Below are 14,831 nucleotides of genomic sequence, written 5' to 3'. Positions count from 1 at the left end.
AACGTGATGCGATGGCAGCGGACATCTTTGAAATTGGAGACTCAATTTGAGTTGGGACTCGAGTGAGGTCTCTCAAGATTAGCTTGGAAACCGAGTCGAGTTTGAGTCCAGATCAAGATTCGAGTAACATTCTGAATAAGGTCCTTGGTTTAAGCTTAAGAGAGAGTGGCTGCATAAGAAAGATATATTTCTTGTCGAAACTTATCTTCCATTGTCAACCTAATTTATTTTACTAATTGCGATTTTGGGTTGGAGGGAACGACCATATTTTATGGGCCGGTAAACTCTTTCCAGATTTTCTACCCGTAGATATATGGTCAGGTAATAACTAACATGTATTTCTATACATATGAAAGAAGTGGTCATTAAAAAAGATAAATACAATTCATATTCTGATGTTGCTTTATCATTCTATTATGTGTAAATTCTAGTTCTAATGTTTACAAAATGGCGAAAAACAATTACGAAAAACACAAGGAGAATATCGATGCAAACTTGTCCTGCATTAATATTTTTTTTAATATCTTGGATTATTTTTTCAATGTTCTCTATATTTTTGCTGCTGGGCTTTCTTTCTTTCTCGTTTGAATTAAATATTTTAGTTTTATACCACTGTCTCTGAGCTGAAATAAGTCATAAAGCGGGTGTTGTATAAAAGTACCCTGTTATAGACAGGGCCACTGTATCTATATTTTTGCGAGTGCTATTAGGTTTTCATACTGGGTAACATTTCTGGAGAAAATAGACGGTATCTTCAATGGGATAACTTAGTTAATAATTTAGTTGTATGACACACTGGGAAAGTAGAAAATGTTTCTTCATTGCGCCAGATCGTCCATTCTTAATATTTGATCATTCAAAGTAATCATTCAACGAGTCGTCACAAAATAATATATTTTCCTGTTTGGGGGGTGGAATCATTTATAACAATAAACAAAAAATATGATAATTCCCATCGTATATGAGAGTTTACCTGAGGTTACGTACTGATACCCGTTATTTCAAGTATTTATAGATTATCATCTCAAAGTTTGATGAAGTCTTCACCCTGAAATATTTTCATTGCGAGATTAAATAATTTTAATCGGGCATCACAAAAAATCAATACATTCACCTTCAGTAAAGCTCTTTAACCATAAGCGTCCAAAATGATTTCGGCAGTGAAAAATTCATGAAACATATAAAAAATAAATTTATAAATTTTGGAATTCCTGCCTCGCCTTTATTTTGTTTCATTCTACTCATATTCCGATCCAATTATTCGAAATTCTCATGTGTGACGATTACCCGAATGCTACGAAAAAAATTTTTTCGTAGATACGCTGTGCATGAGACGATAGGGTGAACCACCATTTACAATAAGGCTTCGCCTTTATTTATTTTTGATTCTCGTTTTACATATTTTCATCTCCCTCGAACAAAAATTTACTTCCATATAAAACCTTGAGGAAAAAAAGCATACCAAATATTTTCAAGGAATACGTATGAATGAACCCATACAATTATATATTCAGGGTTTTTGAATGATGATCTAAAAGTAGCGAGTGTCATTAAGCTGAAAAATCCAAGCCAAGCGTAAAAACTGAGCCTCGAAATATTTTAAATGCAGATGACATAACGAGATGTTTCCCAGCCCTGATAATGTAGGGAGATTTTAATATGAATCTTTTATAATCAGTCGCCATCAATGCATTACATATCCTGTAACACAGGGGCGCAGCTAGGAATTAAGGCCAGGGGGGTTTTTAGGCGCAACTAATACTTACGGGAGTGGGGGGTTTGCCTACCCACCAGGGTAAGCAGGAGTTGAGGGTGCCCTCCTCCAAAAAATTTGAAGTATAATGGTTCAAAATGGCGAATTTTACGGCTTTTTAAGGGATCTGTGATAAGTTCTAGCACTATTCTATAAGTAATACTGGTCCAAATAAGTAAAATGGATTAAACTAAAAAATTTCACTGAACTCTGGGGGGGGGGGGGGTTATCCCCCAAAAGCCCCCCTCGCTGCGCCATTGCTGTGACATGCCTAGACATGACCACAGATAAGGCATTCTTAAAATACTCCATGGCATAATATTCCACACACAAAATTAACAATCACAAACATTTTGATGCACGCATGGATAAATAATCACTACAAGCAATCTACGCGTAACAATCCGTCATATTTTGTATTTCCGATAGCAAAATTGAAATTGTGTATGCAAAAATATTTTGTAAGTGAATGTGTGTATAGTGAATTTGTATTCCTTCGGTCAAAGAAAATATCTTACTTTGAGCGTTAACATCAGCCGATGAAAATTTTGTTTAATTACATTTTTGACCAATTTGATGGCATCAAAAAATCATTTATCTTTTAAAATACAGGATTGGATAAAATATTTCGAGGAAAACTAAGATAATTTCATGTGACGACGCAAGGTGTAAAATAATTATTATTGAAAATAATGTTTTTAAATACAGCAAAGCGAGGCAAAAGTTAAAAAGCATATATGCATGATTAACTCCGATAATTCTCATGGGAAGAAAATTGGTTAACGGTTTATCATAATATTGAATCCATGCCTAATGTTCTATTGCATTGTCATTTTCTGTTGTTCATGATTATTTCTCTGAATTTTAGATTGGGAGGAATGTGGAAGAGCATGGTGAAGGAAGTTAAGGACAAATACTTTTCGCTGGCCCGCCAAGTAGATGCTGAGCACAAGAGGAAATATCCAGGTTAGAAAAATCTCCTTCCTTCCTGAAACAGTATCAATTTTGTTATTCATCTCAAGATACAGAGATGGCAATAGTGTCATAAAAAATCTTAAAAAGAGGAAAGTTAAGGGAAACGACTAACATATGGCTCCTAGATGGACTCATTCACAAACATTTACGTATTACCCCGCAACAGGCGTGCGCTAGATTAGGACACCAACCGCAAACCGTAAGAGAGTTTCAAAAAATAAGTTGGGTTGCGAGTGATTTGACTATCTGACTTCGACCTAGCATTTATTCAAGTCCATTATTGCTCGGGGAAAACGAATTCCAATACCTATCCGTTGGACAAATTATCGCTCTAATTTTCCGTTGCCGTTTGCCGTTTCTGTCGGACCTTGAAATATAGAGGGGCTCCAAGAAAAAGTTCTCCTGCTTCTGTGCAGGGTAATATTATAATAGAATGGCCCGACAAATATATTTTATTCTAGACAAATTAATTAAAACTACAGATTAATGGCCTTCACTCTTCAATGGTCTCCTTAACCGTTTTTCACCAAATTTCCGAGTGCTATTAGGTATTAAAAATAAAAGAAAAGAGCTAAGCATTCATTTTTCAGTCATTTATTTATATATCAGCGGCTAGACATTGAATTTCTGAACTCCCTGATTCCATCCAAATGCTATGAGCGCTTCGCATCACTTATATTCCCTTCTATTACAGCAAAGAAATTGAGCATGAGTATACCCAGCGGGGGCCAGGAGGGGGCAGCTGCCCCCCCTAAAAGCGAAAATAAATTAAGCTCAAAACGAAAGTTACATGGAACTAAAATAAATATAATTTTAATTTTCAAGTAATAATTTTATAAACTAACGAAGCGCTGTCACAATTTTGGTTTCACTAACATTTTCTGTGCTAAAATTTACAACTGGAACGACCACGGCGTGCTCCCCCCCCCCCTTGTTTTGATCCTGGGTACGCCCCTGAAATTGAGTATTGGTCCCGATGAATTATCTTGACCTTAGATTTTCAAGTGGGCGGTTACCGAGGATAAATGCGGTAATAAATTTCATCATCAATATGATGAATCCATTAATTAAATCACTTTCTCGGGACACGGTGAAATTTTGCCATCTAGCCATTTTCTGATTGTTTAACAACACTTGTTTCATAGCAATACACCTTAAACAGCAATAGTTCATATTTGACGGGGGAGCGACTAACATACTTAAAGATACGCAATGTATCGATCCTTGACTTTCGGACTGAGCTGACGAGGAGGACTGACGAATATTCCGCAAAACTTTGTAACCCTGTTATGGAGTGAGATTCAATATGCTATGTTCCGTGCTGTCAGAACTGTTTTCCACCAGAGTCACCACGGACAACTCAAACTCATACTATGCAACACCTATAAAAAATCATCTTTGAAGTTTTGTGTACAACTTTTGTGCACACCACCAATATCTGACTTTCTTGAAATGAAAGAGAATGTTATAAGTCGGTATCTAAAACTACAACCAATAAAAGTGCAGTAAAATAGCTAAAACGATAGGAAGAACAGCGTAGGGAGTTTTCAGGTTTCCCAAGGCGAACTTCTGCGGAGAGGAGCCTTCATGTTAGCACTCACTTCGCCGGATCATCCTGCATCACATTTCCTCCGGTCTTCGCTCAATAAAAGCGGGCTCGGCGAAAGACCGCCGGGAAATTATCCCATTGGTCCTCCAGTCGACCGCGCAGCCAAACACGAGCCGATACGCATGTTTGAAAATTTTGGCGGCAAAACGGAAGACAGGTCACGTGGCATCCACATCAAACTCTTGTAGGTGCGCCACAAACGAAATCAAGTATCACCGATGACTCTGTTATCAGCTGTATATAGCCAAAAATATTGCACAAATTGTCCCGATTTCATTCAAACTCTTGCATGTTAAAAATAAAGTTAATTAGAGACAGCAAGTATTTTCAGATCTGATGAAGTAAAACAGAATTATTTCAATGTAAGGCAATCATTTCGATGCTACAAATCTATTGAACACCTGTGTAACATTAAGGATTGAAAAGTTAATATTGTTAACATCGATGTTATCTTTCGCAAGTTTTTGATCATTAATAAATCTCGAGAGATGCCAAATTATTTTCCCTCATGAACTACTGGCTACTAGTATAGTCGACAAAAAATTCCATCCCTCTCAAATATTTTGTAATCGTTGAAAATAATTTAGTAAATCACAAATAAAAACTGTTGAGAGTTTACCATTTTTTAAGATTTAAAGCGTGGAATCATACCGTAGCGAAAAACTCTAATCTGTATCATTTTCCAGTGACATCAATCCCGAAAAATGTCAGCTATTTCATCCCAAAAATTGTCGTGAAAACTTAAACCTTCACTTTTTGTGCGTTCATTACTCTTTTTCTGTTATTCGGGAAGAAATTCCAAAATTTTGCGAAGACTAATCACATTCAAGTAGATGTTTAGAAAAAAATTCCAGAACTAAAATATTTTGGTTTATATTTACAAAATAAACAGTAAGGAATTAGGAATATACGGAAAATATATGTTAAATAAATAATTTCAAGATGTCACTCCAAAACATATCTTAAATTATTTCGAATTTATTGATTGGCTCTAATATTGAATAGAAAAGCTAGAAATACGAATTATATCTCACCATATCCCTCAATTAGGGAAACTAGAATATTTCAGAAAAATTCAGACCGAAAATAGCAACACAAAACTATAAAAATTGAGAGAGAAAATAACTTCCAATACTTGAGAACAAAAAAAAACTCAAAGTCAAGGTCTCCAATATTTTCTTTTTCGTCTGCAGTCACAGAAGGGGAATGGAAAAAAAATAAGTTAGGCATTCCCCGCCACTTTTTCGTCCAAAACTTTCTCCTCTGCCGTTGAGGATGTGAATCCTTAGGAAACCACGTCGAAGACGAAAAAATAATATACCGGGGGGGTGTCCGAATATTTCCGCACTGTTACCGAAGACGAAAAAAATACATAAAAATAATATGCTTCAACGAAAAACATGAGGGAGACTACGAGGGTCGAACTTTTCCGTAGTGACAACGCGCATGAGTTCGAAGGATCTAGGGAATTTTTAGACCGACAGAAGAGACGGTAGCTGAATCAACTTTATTTCAAAATATAAATATGTCTGATGCTTTCAAAAATGTGCTCTTCCTTCTCACCACAGAGTAGCCGAAATCAAATCGAAGATTCAGACTGAAAGAGAAATTTTTAAGAGAGGCAGGATCCAAAAATCGGATGATAGCGGAAATGGAAGAGTAGCAACATACCGAAGTGTCTGTATTAATGTCAGAAAGGGTAAAAACGCTTAAAATTATTTACGACCGTAGGTATATCAGGACAGGTGCGCAGCTAGGAATTAAGGCTGGGGGGGGGTTTAGGTGCAACTAATACCGGTGTGTGTGGGGGTATGGAAAACCCACCAGGATAAGCGGTAGGTGCGGGATTAATAAATTGTGGAATTTTAAGATAAACGGTTCAAAATGTTGAGTTTTACGGCTTTCTGAGGGATATTTGATTAATACTAACACTATTCTATTAGTAATATCAATCCAATTAAGTAAAATGGATTAAACTTAAAAATTTCTCTGAGCTCTGGGGGGGGGGGGGGGGTTTAATCCCCAAAACTCCTCCTCACTGCGCTACTGTATCAGGATGCAATTTCATGCAAGTTGTCAATGATTCGCTGAATTCCTCATGCCTTTTAATTTCCTTAAAAATAGAAATTCTGATTCTTAAATTCATTTGCTCAGATACTATAGTAAATGGCAAAAGAATTTAAAATTTTCGCCAACGCCAGAATACAAACAGTGGTACCTATGAGTAATGCCTCGGTCACTCATCGACATCCAAGACCCATACCAAGATATAAAATTCATCAATTAATTTTTCACTCGAAGATTCCCGAGACGTTGCTTTGGTGTTATTTTTCTTCGTTGTGTTTTTGGTACGCCTGCAAGTATCAATCCGCGTACATCTCCTTAGATAAACGACAGTTTCGCAGACTCTATAGGGTCATAGGCGTATTTAGAAGAGTCTGAAGGGGGGTCCACAAGAGGGTAAGAAGGGTATGAAATTCCTCCCAAGTAAAACGGGGGGTCCATGACACATGAACGGTGTTCTGACACTTGAGATTCTCTTCGTAATAGAATGTTTTAGATCAAAGTTATTTAAAAATGCTCCATTTTTTTAATCATTGTCGCATGAAAAAAGAAACACACACCCTACTACCATCATATAATTTTACTAAGAGTTAACCAAGGTTTGGAAAAATATTCCTCTAAAAAACGACGTGTTCTGAGCTTTGAAATTCCCTTACTAGTTGCATATTTTGAATCGATTTATTTTTTTATTGGGTTTCTTTAAATCAATTTCGGGAATCAACCGCGAGACCCCTGGATTCACCTGTGTACAGAATAATCAGTGACAATTCTGTAATTTCTGTCTGCAAAAATCATCATAATCCCTTAGTAGTTGCATAATTTAAACTGAAGTTTTTATAAAATTAGGTTTCTTTAAATCAATTTGGCGAATCACATCCGCCAAATCCCTCGCCTGAATCCACCTATGTGCAGAATAGTCTGTGACAATGCTGTATATGCTATATGCAAAAACCATCGTAATCCCTCCCATTACCCTACTTTTGGGGAATCCCCCGAGACAACGCACTTCCTCCGTAGACGGCTAGTATCGGCGCGGGACGCACGCCGAAATCGCGGAGGAGTCCAGAACGAAGTGAACCGTTCGGTCGAGACTGAATGGCTGTATGGATCGAGAGGTCTTGCTGATCGATCAGCCTCCAACTCCCCGCTGAACCGAGCGCTCGGTCTGCGAATGTCGTCAGCGGGAAGATCCTCCGTGTGGGAGAGGGGACGGGCAAGGAGGCGTGTAGCGGCCGGGGGAAGAGGGTTACGGGCCGACTTCACGCAGCGCCGATGCGCGATACATCTCGAGAGTCATAGCACACAATACGCTCAACAAGTACCCTTTTATACGGCAATACGAATAGCGACGATATGAGTCACGCGATGCATCTGGAGTGATGAGAGTTAAATTGTACGCCTCACGCTTCTTGAACAGATACGATTTAAGATGCCGAGATACGCATCGATTTACTGGAGGAAATTTCAAAAGTATCGCTGAAAATTACAATGCGAATATTCTCTCCGTATACCAGTTATCGAAAGAGTGGTACGGCATAAGCATACTCTCCGAAATCTTACTAATTAAATGTAAACTTCGTAACTTACATATCGAAAGATACAAGTACTATGGTCAAATAGGAATATTCGATGATTTAACTGGAAGAAAATAAATCTCTACGTATTTATTTCAAAATTGAACAAGACCGAAAATGTTAGAATAACTTGAGGGAATTGAACTTGTAGAAAAGTCATCGGGAGTTCACGAGTGCACGTCTTAAATCACAACAGGGCTAAAAGCTGGGTTGTGACCTATATTATGATAAAACAAATGTAAAAGTTGACCATTCACATTAGAGCCACTAATACAACTACGGAACTAATCTATTACCTTAAGTGTCTTTTAACTGATGCCATCAAAAGTGTTTTTTTTTAAGTTTTAAGCAACATGAGCGTATTTTATTTGTTCACATGAATTAAGATGAAATCAATAACAATGTTTCGTTGGAGATGTTTTCCTGAACTCCCAAAAATTAAACCCCTAAGAATTAAAGCATAATATTAGTTGTGTTACCTCGCATTTCGTTTCTCAAGAAGCTGAAAAAATAAACTTTGAAACTTTTACACTTGACTATCGGATAATGCGATCGAATTCTTTGCCTGTCGACTCGACGGATCTACCGCGAAAATGAAACACACTGGTTTTCTGAGGGGTGCCGGTGGGGTGAATCGGGAGCGTGGCACGTCTCTGAGTTTCCCTGGCTGCTGTTGAATGAACTTGTTTCCCCTACATCTGCATTGTACCCTTCGACCCGCCATCGCAGAGGTGCGTGGCAACCCGTGTTTGAAAACCCGCGGGGGAAGACGAGACGATATGGGGAAAAGATGATGGTGCTCCTTAAATACAACACGATAGGATATATAGATAATAACATGTTTATAGGTAATGTTATAAAACTTATAAATGACTTTGTTATTTTGGCTACCATTTATATGGCTAAGAACTTTTGTATTCATCCGCCGAAAACTTTTACGATGTAATTGAGTGCAAGATTTGCTACTTGAAGGCTCAGATTTTAAAAATTAGAATGAAAACTATAGCAAATTTTCGGAATATTTTTAAAGGGATTCTTTCAAATTCGAGAAGCACGTATCGTGATTTTTCTTCTATTCTATAGATGGGCTTTTGTTAGTCTTATCGTCCCGAGATTTACAGATATATTTGCGTTGCATTGTGTTATATAGTCCGAAACTTTTCAGGGAAACGCGATAAAAACAATGAAAATAATTTTTTTTAATCTCAAGTATCATAACACCGTTCCACTGTACCTCGCATCCCAAATGAAATAATTACGTTTACGATACCATATGAAACCAAGAGAGATACGATGCAAAATAAACTCCATGATTACCTACCTTAACACTTAATTAATATTTTCATTTCCAAATAGTAACATTAAACTGAATGATTTCAACTAAGTACGGGCAGAAATGATCAATTCTGCCCATAACGCGGCAATCTCTATTGACGCTGCAAACATTTTTGAAGCTCGTTTCATTGCGGGGTGTAAGATACTTTTTACAAAGTAACTTAAAAACAAATTCTTTGCCATCCCATCTATTTATTTATGTCACTCGTCACTTAACAAAGGGATTAGTATCCACCCTTTTCCCTTTCAAAAACCCTTTTCATTGGTTGTAATCGCAATCTTTACCTGAAAAGTTAAATAAAAAGTTCTTAGTAAGGAGTGGTAAAAGTAACAAAGTACTCCCACACGATTCGCATTATTTCTTTTATCATTCATCGCATCGCAACATCATCCTCCTCCAACAAACCCTATTAATTGCGTGAACATCTCCGTTTTTACCCACGAAATTTTATAAAAAAACTTCGCCTTGCTAAGTGGCAAAAGTTTCGAAGTACCACACGATCCGCTTTATTTTTCCTATAATTCACTGAATCGCAACACCTTCCCCTTTCCCTTACTATGATAATTGCGTGAAAATCTTTAATTTTACCCAGAAGTTTTATTTAAAAAACTCGTATTGCTTAAGGGAAAAAGTTACAAAGTAGCTCAAGATCCGCATTATTTTTCTCATAACTCATTGCATCGTAACATCTGCCTCCTCCCCCAAACCCTAGTAATAGCGTGAACATCTTGATTTTTACTAAAAATTTTAGATAAAAAGATCTTCATATTGATTAGGGGCAAAAGTTATAAAGTAATTCCTCCCGATCCACATTATTTTTCCCATCATTCATTGCATCGTAACACCTTCCTCCTCCCACAAACCCTGGTAATAGCATGAACATCTTGATTTTTAAGATTCTTGATCACCAGGAAATTTGATTAGAAAAAACTCCGTACAGGTAAGGGGCAAAAGTTAAAAAGTAATTCTTTATCATCCCCGTAACTTTTCCTTATATACATCACATTGCAAAAAGGGTTAGTTCGTCCAAATCCAGCCACCTGCCTTACTAGTCAAAATATCGATCGCGATTGATTTTAACCCAAGTATTTTGATAGAAAAAAACTTGTGATTACTTAAGAGCGAAAGTTACAAAGTTATTCTTTAACATCCCCATAACTTTTCCTTCTATACATCACATCGCAAAAAGGGTTAGTTCGCCCAAACCCAGCCCCCTGGCTTACTAGTCGCAATATCGATCGCGATATATCGCGAATCGCACATCGTGCGAACGGGTGGCGTGGGTGGGGGGGAGGGAGGGGAGGTTGTGGGTCGTCCGCGTAGCCTGGCGAAGGGGGTGCAGTCCCCGCTCGATACCTGGCCCCACCCATGCAATAGGTGGCAGGTGCCTCTCCGCTCCTTTCTCCTCCTCTCCCTCCCGCACCCCTTGCGCCCCCACGCCGCGTCCCGCACCCGCCCAACTCCGCCACTCCACAAGGTCGCAGACGCGGGAAATTTTTCGTTCGATTTTCCCGAAACCCGGGCGCTCTCACAGGATCAAACGATCTTTCCGCGCGCTACCCGCCGGTCGCGGGATAAAACAAATGGAGAAAATAAACGCTTTCTGCAACACGACCTATGCGAGCATTACTTGCGGGGGAAGCCCTATCGAATGACTATGCCCAAAAGTGGGTAAAAGTAAAAAAAATGGTAAAATAAATTCTCCAAGAAAAAAATAGGATAGACTAAAGAACGGATCGATACTTAAATTTTCAAATTTGGTCCGTGTACTGTCCCAAATTTCCTTCAGACGGCCATATAAATTCTGTCAATTTTTCCATCCTTAGTCAACAAAAATTATCTTTAAATTACACATAAAATATTTGAAAAGTGGATAAATATAAATTAATAGCAAACGAATTCCACGAGAAAAAATTAAGGTAGAATAAAGAACAGATCGTTCTTATGTTTCCAAATTTGGTGCATATATCGTCCCGTTCAGCTAGCCAAATTACTTCAATCAATTTTTTCCATGGTCTGAAACCATAAACTTAACTTTAAATTACACAGGAAATATTTTAAAAGCGCATATCCATGAATTTTCAAAATCGATAAACAGATACCCTACTTTTCTCCCTATGGACTAAACTATAATGTATAACTTTTTCGGATTTACAGTCAAAAATAAAATCCTGGAATAATTACGCTACTTATAGAGAACTAAAAGAAGAATTGATTTTCACATTATAGAATTTCTTTTGTATATTAATTCAATCTCCTACTCCTACCAATTCTAATATATTGTTCCCTTCTGAAGACTGAATTCAAATATGTTAAACAAGAAATACGCTGGATAAATATTCTTAACACACGTAAATACTAGTATTAAAAATCAGAGCATAAATTCCCTTCTGAACGCAAATTACGACATGATCTCGCAAATTGATTTTCCTCTGCCTAGACTGTAATAAAAGAACTCTCACAAGAGACGAGCACAAAAAATTTAATTAAAATGCAGGGGGGTTCCTTCGAAAAAAAATAGTACGAACTTACAAACAAGCAACGCAGAAATATATTGAGGAGACGCTGACCGTTAGAAAAAATGGTACAAAAAACGTAGAGATGTACCGATCATTATTTTTTCGTAACTGCGGATATATGTCGTCCCTTTTTCACCTATCGCGACCTACTTTCATTGAATTTTTTTTCCATCCATAGTATTTTTTTATTTTTCGAGCCGCCTAGTGCCTTAACTACCCCTCCCACACATGTGCGAAAACTCTCGGTGATCAAACTCGCGGGTCAAAAAGAAACAGAAAAATGTCTGACAAATCAATCTCTCAGGCACCTAATCGATGAATCACATTAAAGTACAGATATTTTATATATTAACTCGATTTTTTCATAACGAATTAAATTAAGGCGTGAGACCTTCTCTTTTGGAATATTTATTAATTTACCATCTCATTGTATTGTACCCCATGTCTATTTTCCTAACTTAAAATGACAGCTCCATCCACAGATTTTGCCAAATATAGTTTCAGCGGCATTATGGGAATTGTCCAAGATGGAAAGGGGAAAAATACATAACTCGCCATGACCCACGTGCGCGAAGACGAGGTCAATTTAATATTGCTTACATAGCGATAAAGCAGCAAATATGTATTACACTACAGGATTTTAAAATTTTAATAAACAAAAGATAAATGTAAATACGTCAGCTTTCGTGGAATGTTTAATACTTTCTATTTTTACCCATATTCACCACTTCCCTCATTTCCCGGCTTACATCCTGGCACCCACTGCCAGTTACTACTGTGGTGACACCCTGAGGCGCGCCTGCGAAACACGTGTTACGGTAAAATGTGAATCGATACTCCTTACGTCTCGCATTGAAAATGAGTTTAAAATTCGGCAAACAATTGAACATGTACAGAACAATACTGAAACGCCAGTAACACAGGACATAAATCAATTTTTTATGCTAGCATAAGCAAACTATTAGCAAATACTGTCTCCCTTTAGTTTAGAAAATAATTTTTCATAAACAAATTCCATATTCGACTCGCCCTCGCTGCTGCTATCTGTTGGGGATGTATGACTGTAATTAAGTGCACTAACTGTGAGAGCAAATCAGAATCAGAAGTCAAATAGATATTTTTTTATTATAGCAAAACCTACCAAGGATATAACGCAAGTTTAAATCACGCCTTTCAGTGAATATTACCTCGAAGTAAATTTGGAACAAATCGCCCGCTGTCCACGGTCCCAAACGACATTAATGTAGAAGCTCCCTTTAGCTGGCTGCTTTTACACCTAAAGAGTAAATTTAAAAAATAAAAAACTATTTATCAACGCAACCTAGGTCCGTAAAATAAATTCAATGGCAATAGAAATGATAAAAAAATCTGGAAAATCCACCAGTAACGAATGAATTCATCGTTGCACGAATCCATTTAAAGTTTCACTTTTTGCCTTCCCCTCACTATGTGTTCCATGTTCCTCTTGTGGATAACTCTGGGTACACCTTAGCAACCCATGCCACACCCCCAAGCGGCGGCAGGCAGAATCTCAGCGCCTCCGACGAACTATTCGCAGAGCAAAAGAAAAAAAAATCTGCCCCAATCATAACGGAAGGGGGGAAATCAATTACAAGTTTCGTAAGCGATATATAAAAAGTATATATAAACTGCTCAAATAAACAAAAATATAATGCGATCAATGATAACCCCATTTTTACAACATTTTACGGGATTTTTCCCTTCTCCATGATTTCAGACATATCACCTGCAGCAACACGTCTCTTTGGTGGGTTAACTTCCACTTGAGGCAATATCACGCGAATATACATTACCAGCGAAAGCACTATGCGACCACATCTTAAAATGCGCAAAATATTCAACAAAAAAAGTCACGGTTTAGTATCAGAAAATGATGATCTCTTCAATATTTAGGTTGATACGAAACAAAAACTCAAAATGTAACGGAAACAAATCCTACAAAAGCTAAAACTGCAAGCTCGCTCGATAGCATTATAAACACGACGCCGAGACTATCTCCCGCTCTAGTCGATATCCTTCCCCCCCACGGAGTGAATTCGGCTATTGCGCTGTTCGGCGCATATACGAGCACGGTTATTCCCGGGGCTTCGCGCGGGAACGGGGTAAAAAAATAAACGACGAACGAATATAAACAAAGACGCACCACCCCTCGATCGAGCGAAATATTTCGCTCTTTCCGGTTTATTTTATTTTTACGGGGGTGGAAAAAATCGTCGGGGGATACGCGCGCCGGGGGAAAGTTTTCGCAGACTCCCACCTTGCCCGACTTGGCAAACTCGAGTTCGCGAGTGCAAAAGGGCATCGGCGGGAACTGGAACGAAGCCCCCGAAAGACTGTCTACGCCGTTGGAGGGGTGGAGGCCAATACACGGGAAAATGAAAACCAAAGGAATTTCTGCGCGCATCTCGAAATTTACGCAAATAAATATGTAACGGGGAGTGGTATAACTAAGGATAACAACTCCTCACACACATTTATTAATTACTTAAACACCGTTCATAATTTTGTTCCCCAGATTACTTAGCTGTTGTCAATAAAAATTTGTAAAAACCGACTGTAACCTGCACAGGTATTTTATCGTGCAAGCAATCACGACAATTCAACTGACATTGGAAATTGAAAATTTATGTAAACAAATATGTTTAAACCTTAAATCAGAGAATTCGAATTTACTGAAGAGTATAGCAAAATTTTTTGAAAGATTTTTCGGTTGTGTTGCACCGACTTTTCAAAAGTAATCAATACAGGACCACCATTGGCAGCGATAGAAAGATAACTCATACGAATCAGAGGTTGAATTAGAGATGATATTTTTACCGTGAACCATCTCGAATATGTTCTGAAACATCATTATGACACTATTTCAAAATTAATCCTACGATTTTTAAGAAGAAAATAAAATCTTCAAAAACTAGCGTATTTTGTCCCATGTAAAGCTGAAATAAATCAGAGTAAACAATAAGCACAGACCGAGAATCGA

At 37.7% G+C, this 14,831-nt stretch overlaps 1 protein-coding gene across 2 annotated transcripts in view; it reads left to right on the top strand.

Annotated features, from left to right (window-relative positions):
- The window catches only part of LOC124160537, a 45,090-nt gene that overhangs the window by 12,486 nt on the left and 17,773 nt on the right, over nt 1–14,831 (top strand). For both annotated transcript variants that reach the window (XM_046536400.1, XM_046536401.1), the window contains exon 3: nt 2,622–2,719. In XM_046536400.1, coding sequence (XP_046392356.1) covers nt 2,622–2,719 — 98 coding nt within the window. The remainder of the gene's footprint in view (nt 1–2,621; nt 2,720–14,831) is intronic.

This window comes from Ischnura elegans, chromosome 6, assembly GCF_921293095.1.
Source record: "Ischnura elegans chromosome 6, ioIscEleg1.1, whole genome shotgun sequence".
NCBI classification, from domain to species: domain Eukaryota; kingdom Metazoa; phylum Arthropoda; class Insecta; order Odonata; family Coenagrionidae; genus Ischnura; species Ischnura elegans.
The sequence above is the reverse complement of the archived record's forward strand: the minus strand, read 5'-3'. Positions and strand labels throughout refer to the sequence as shown.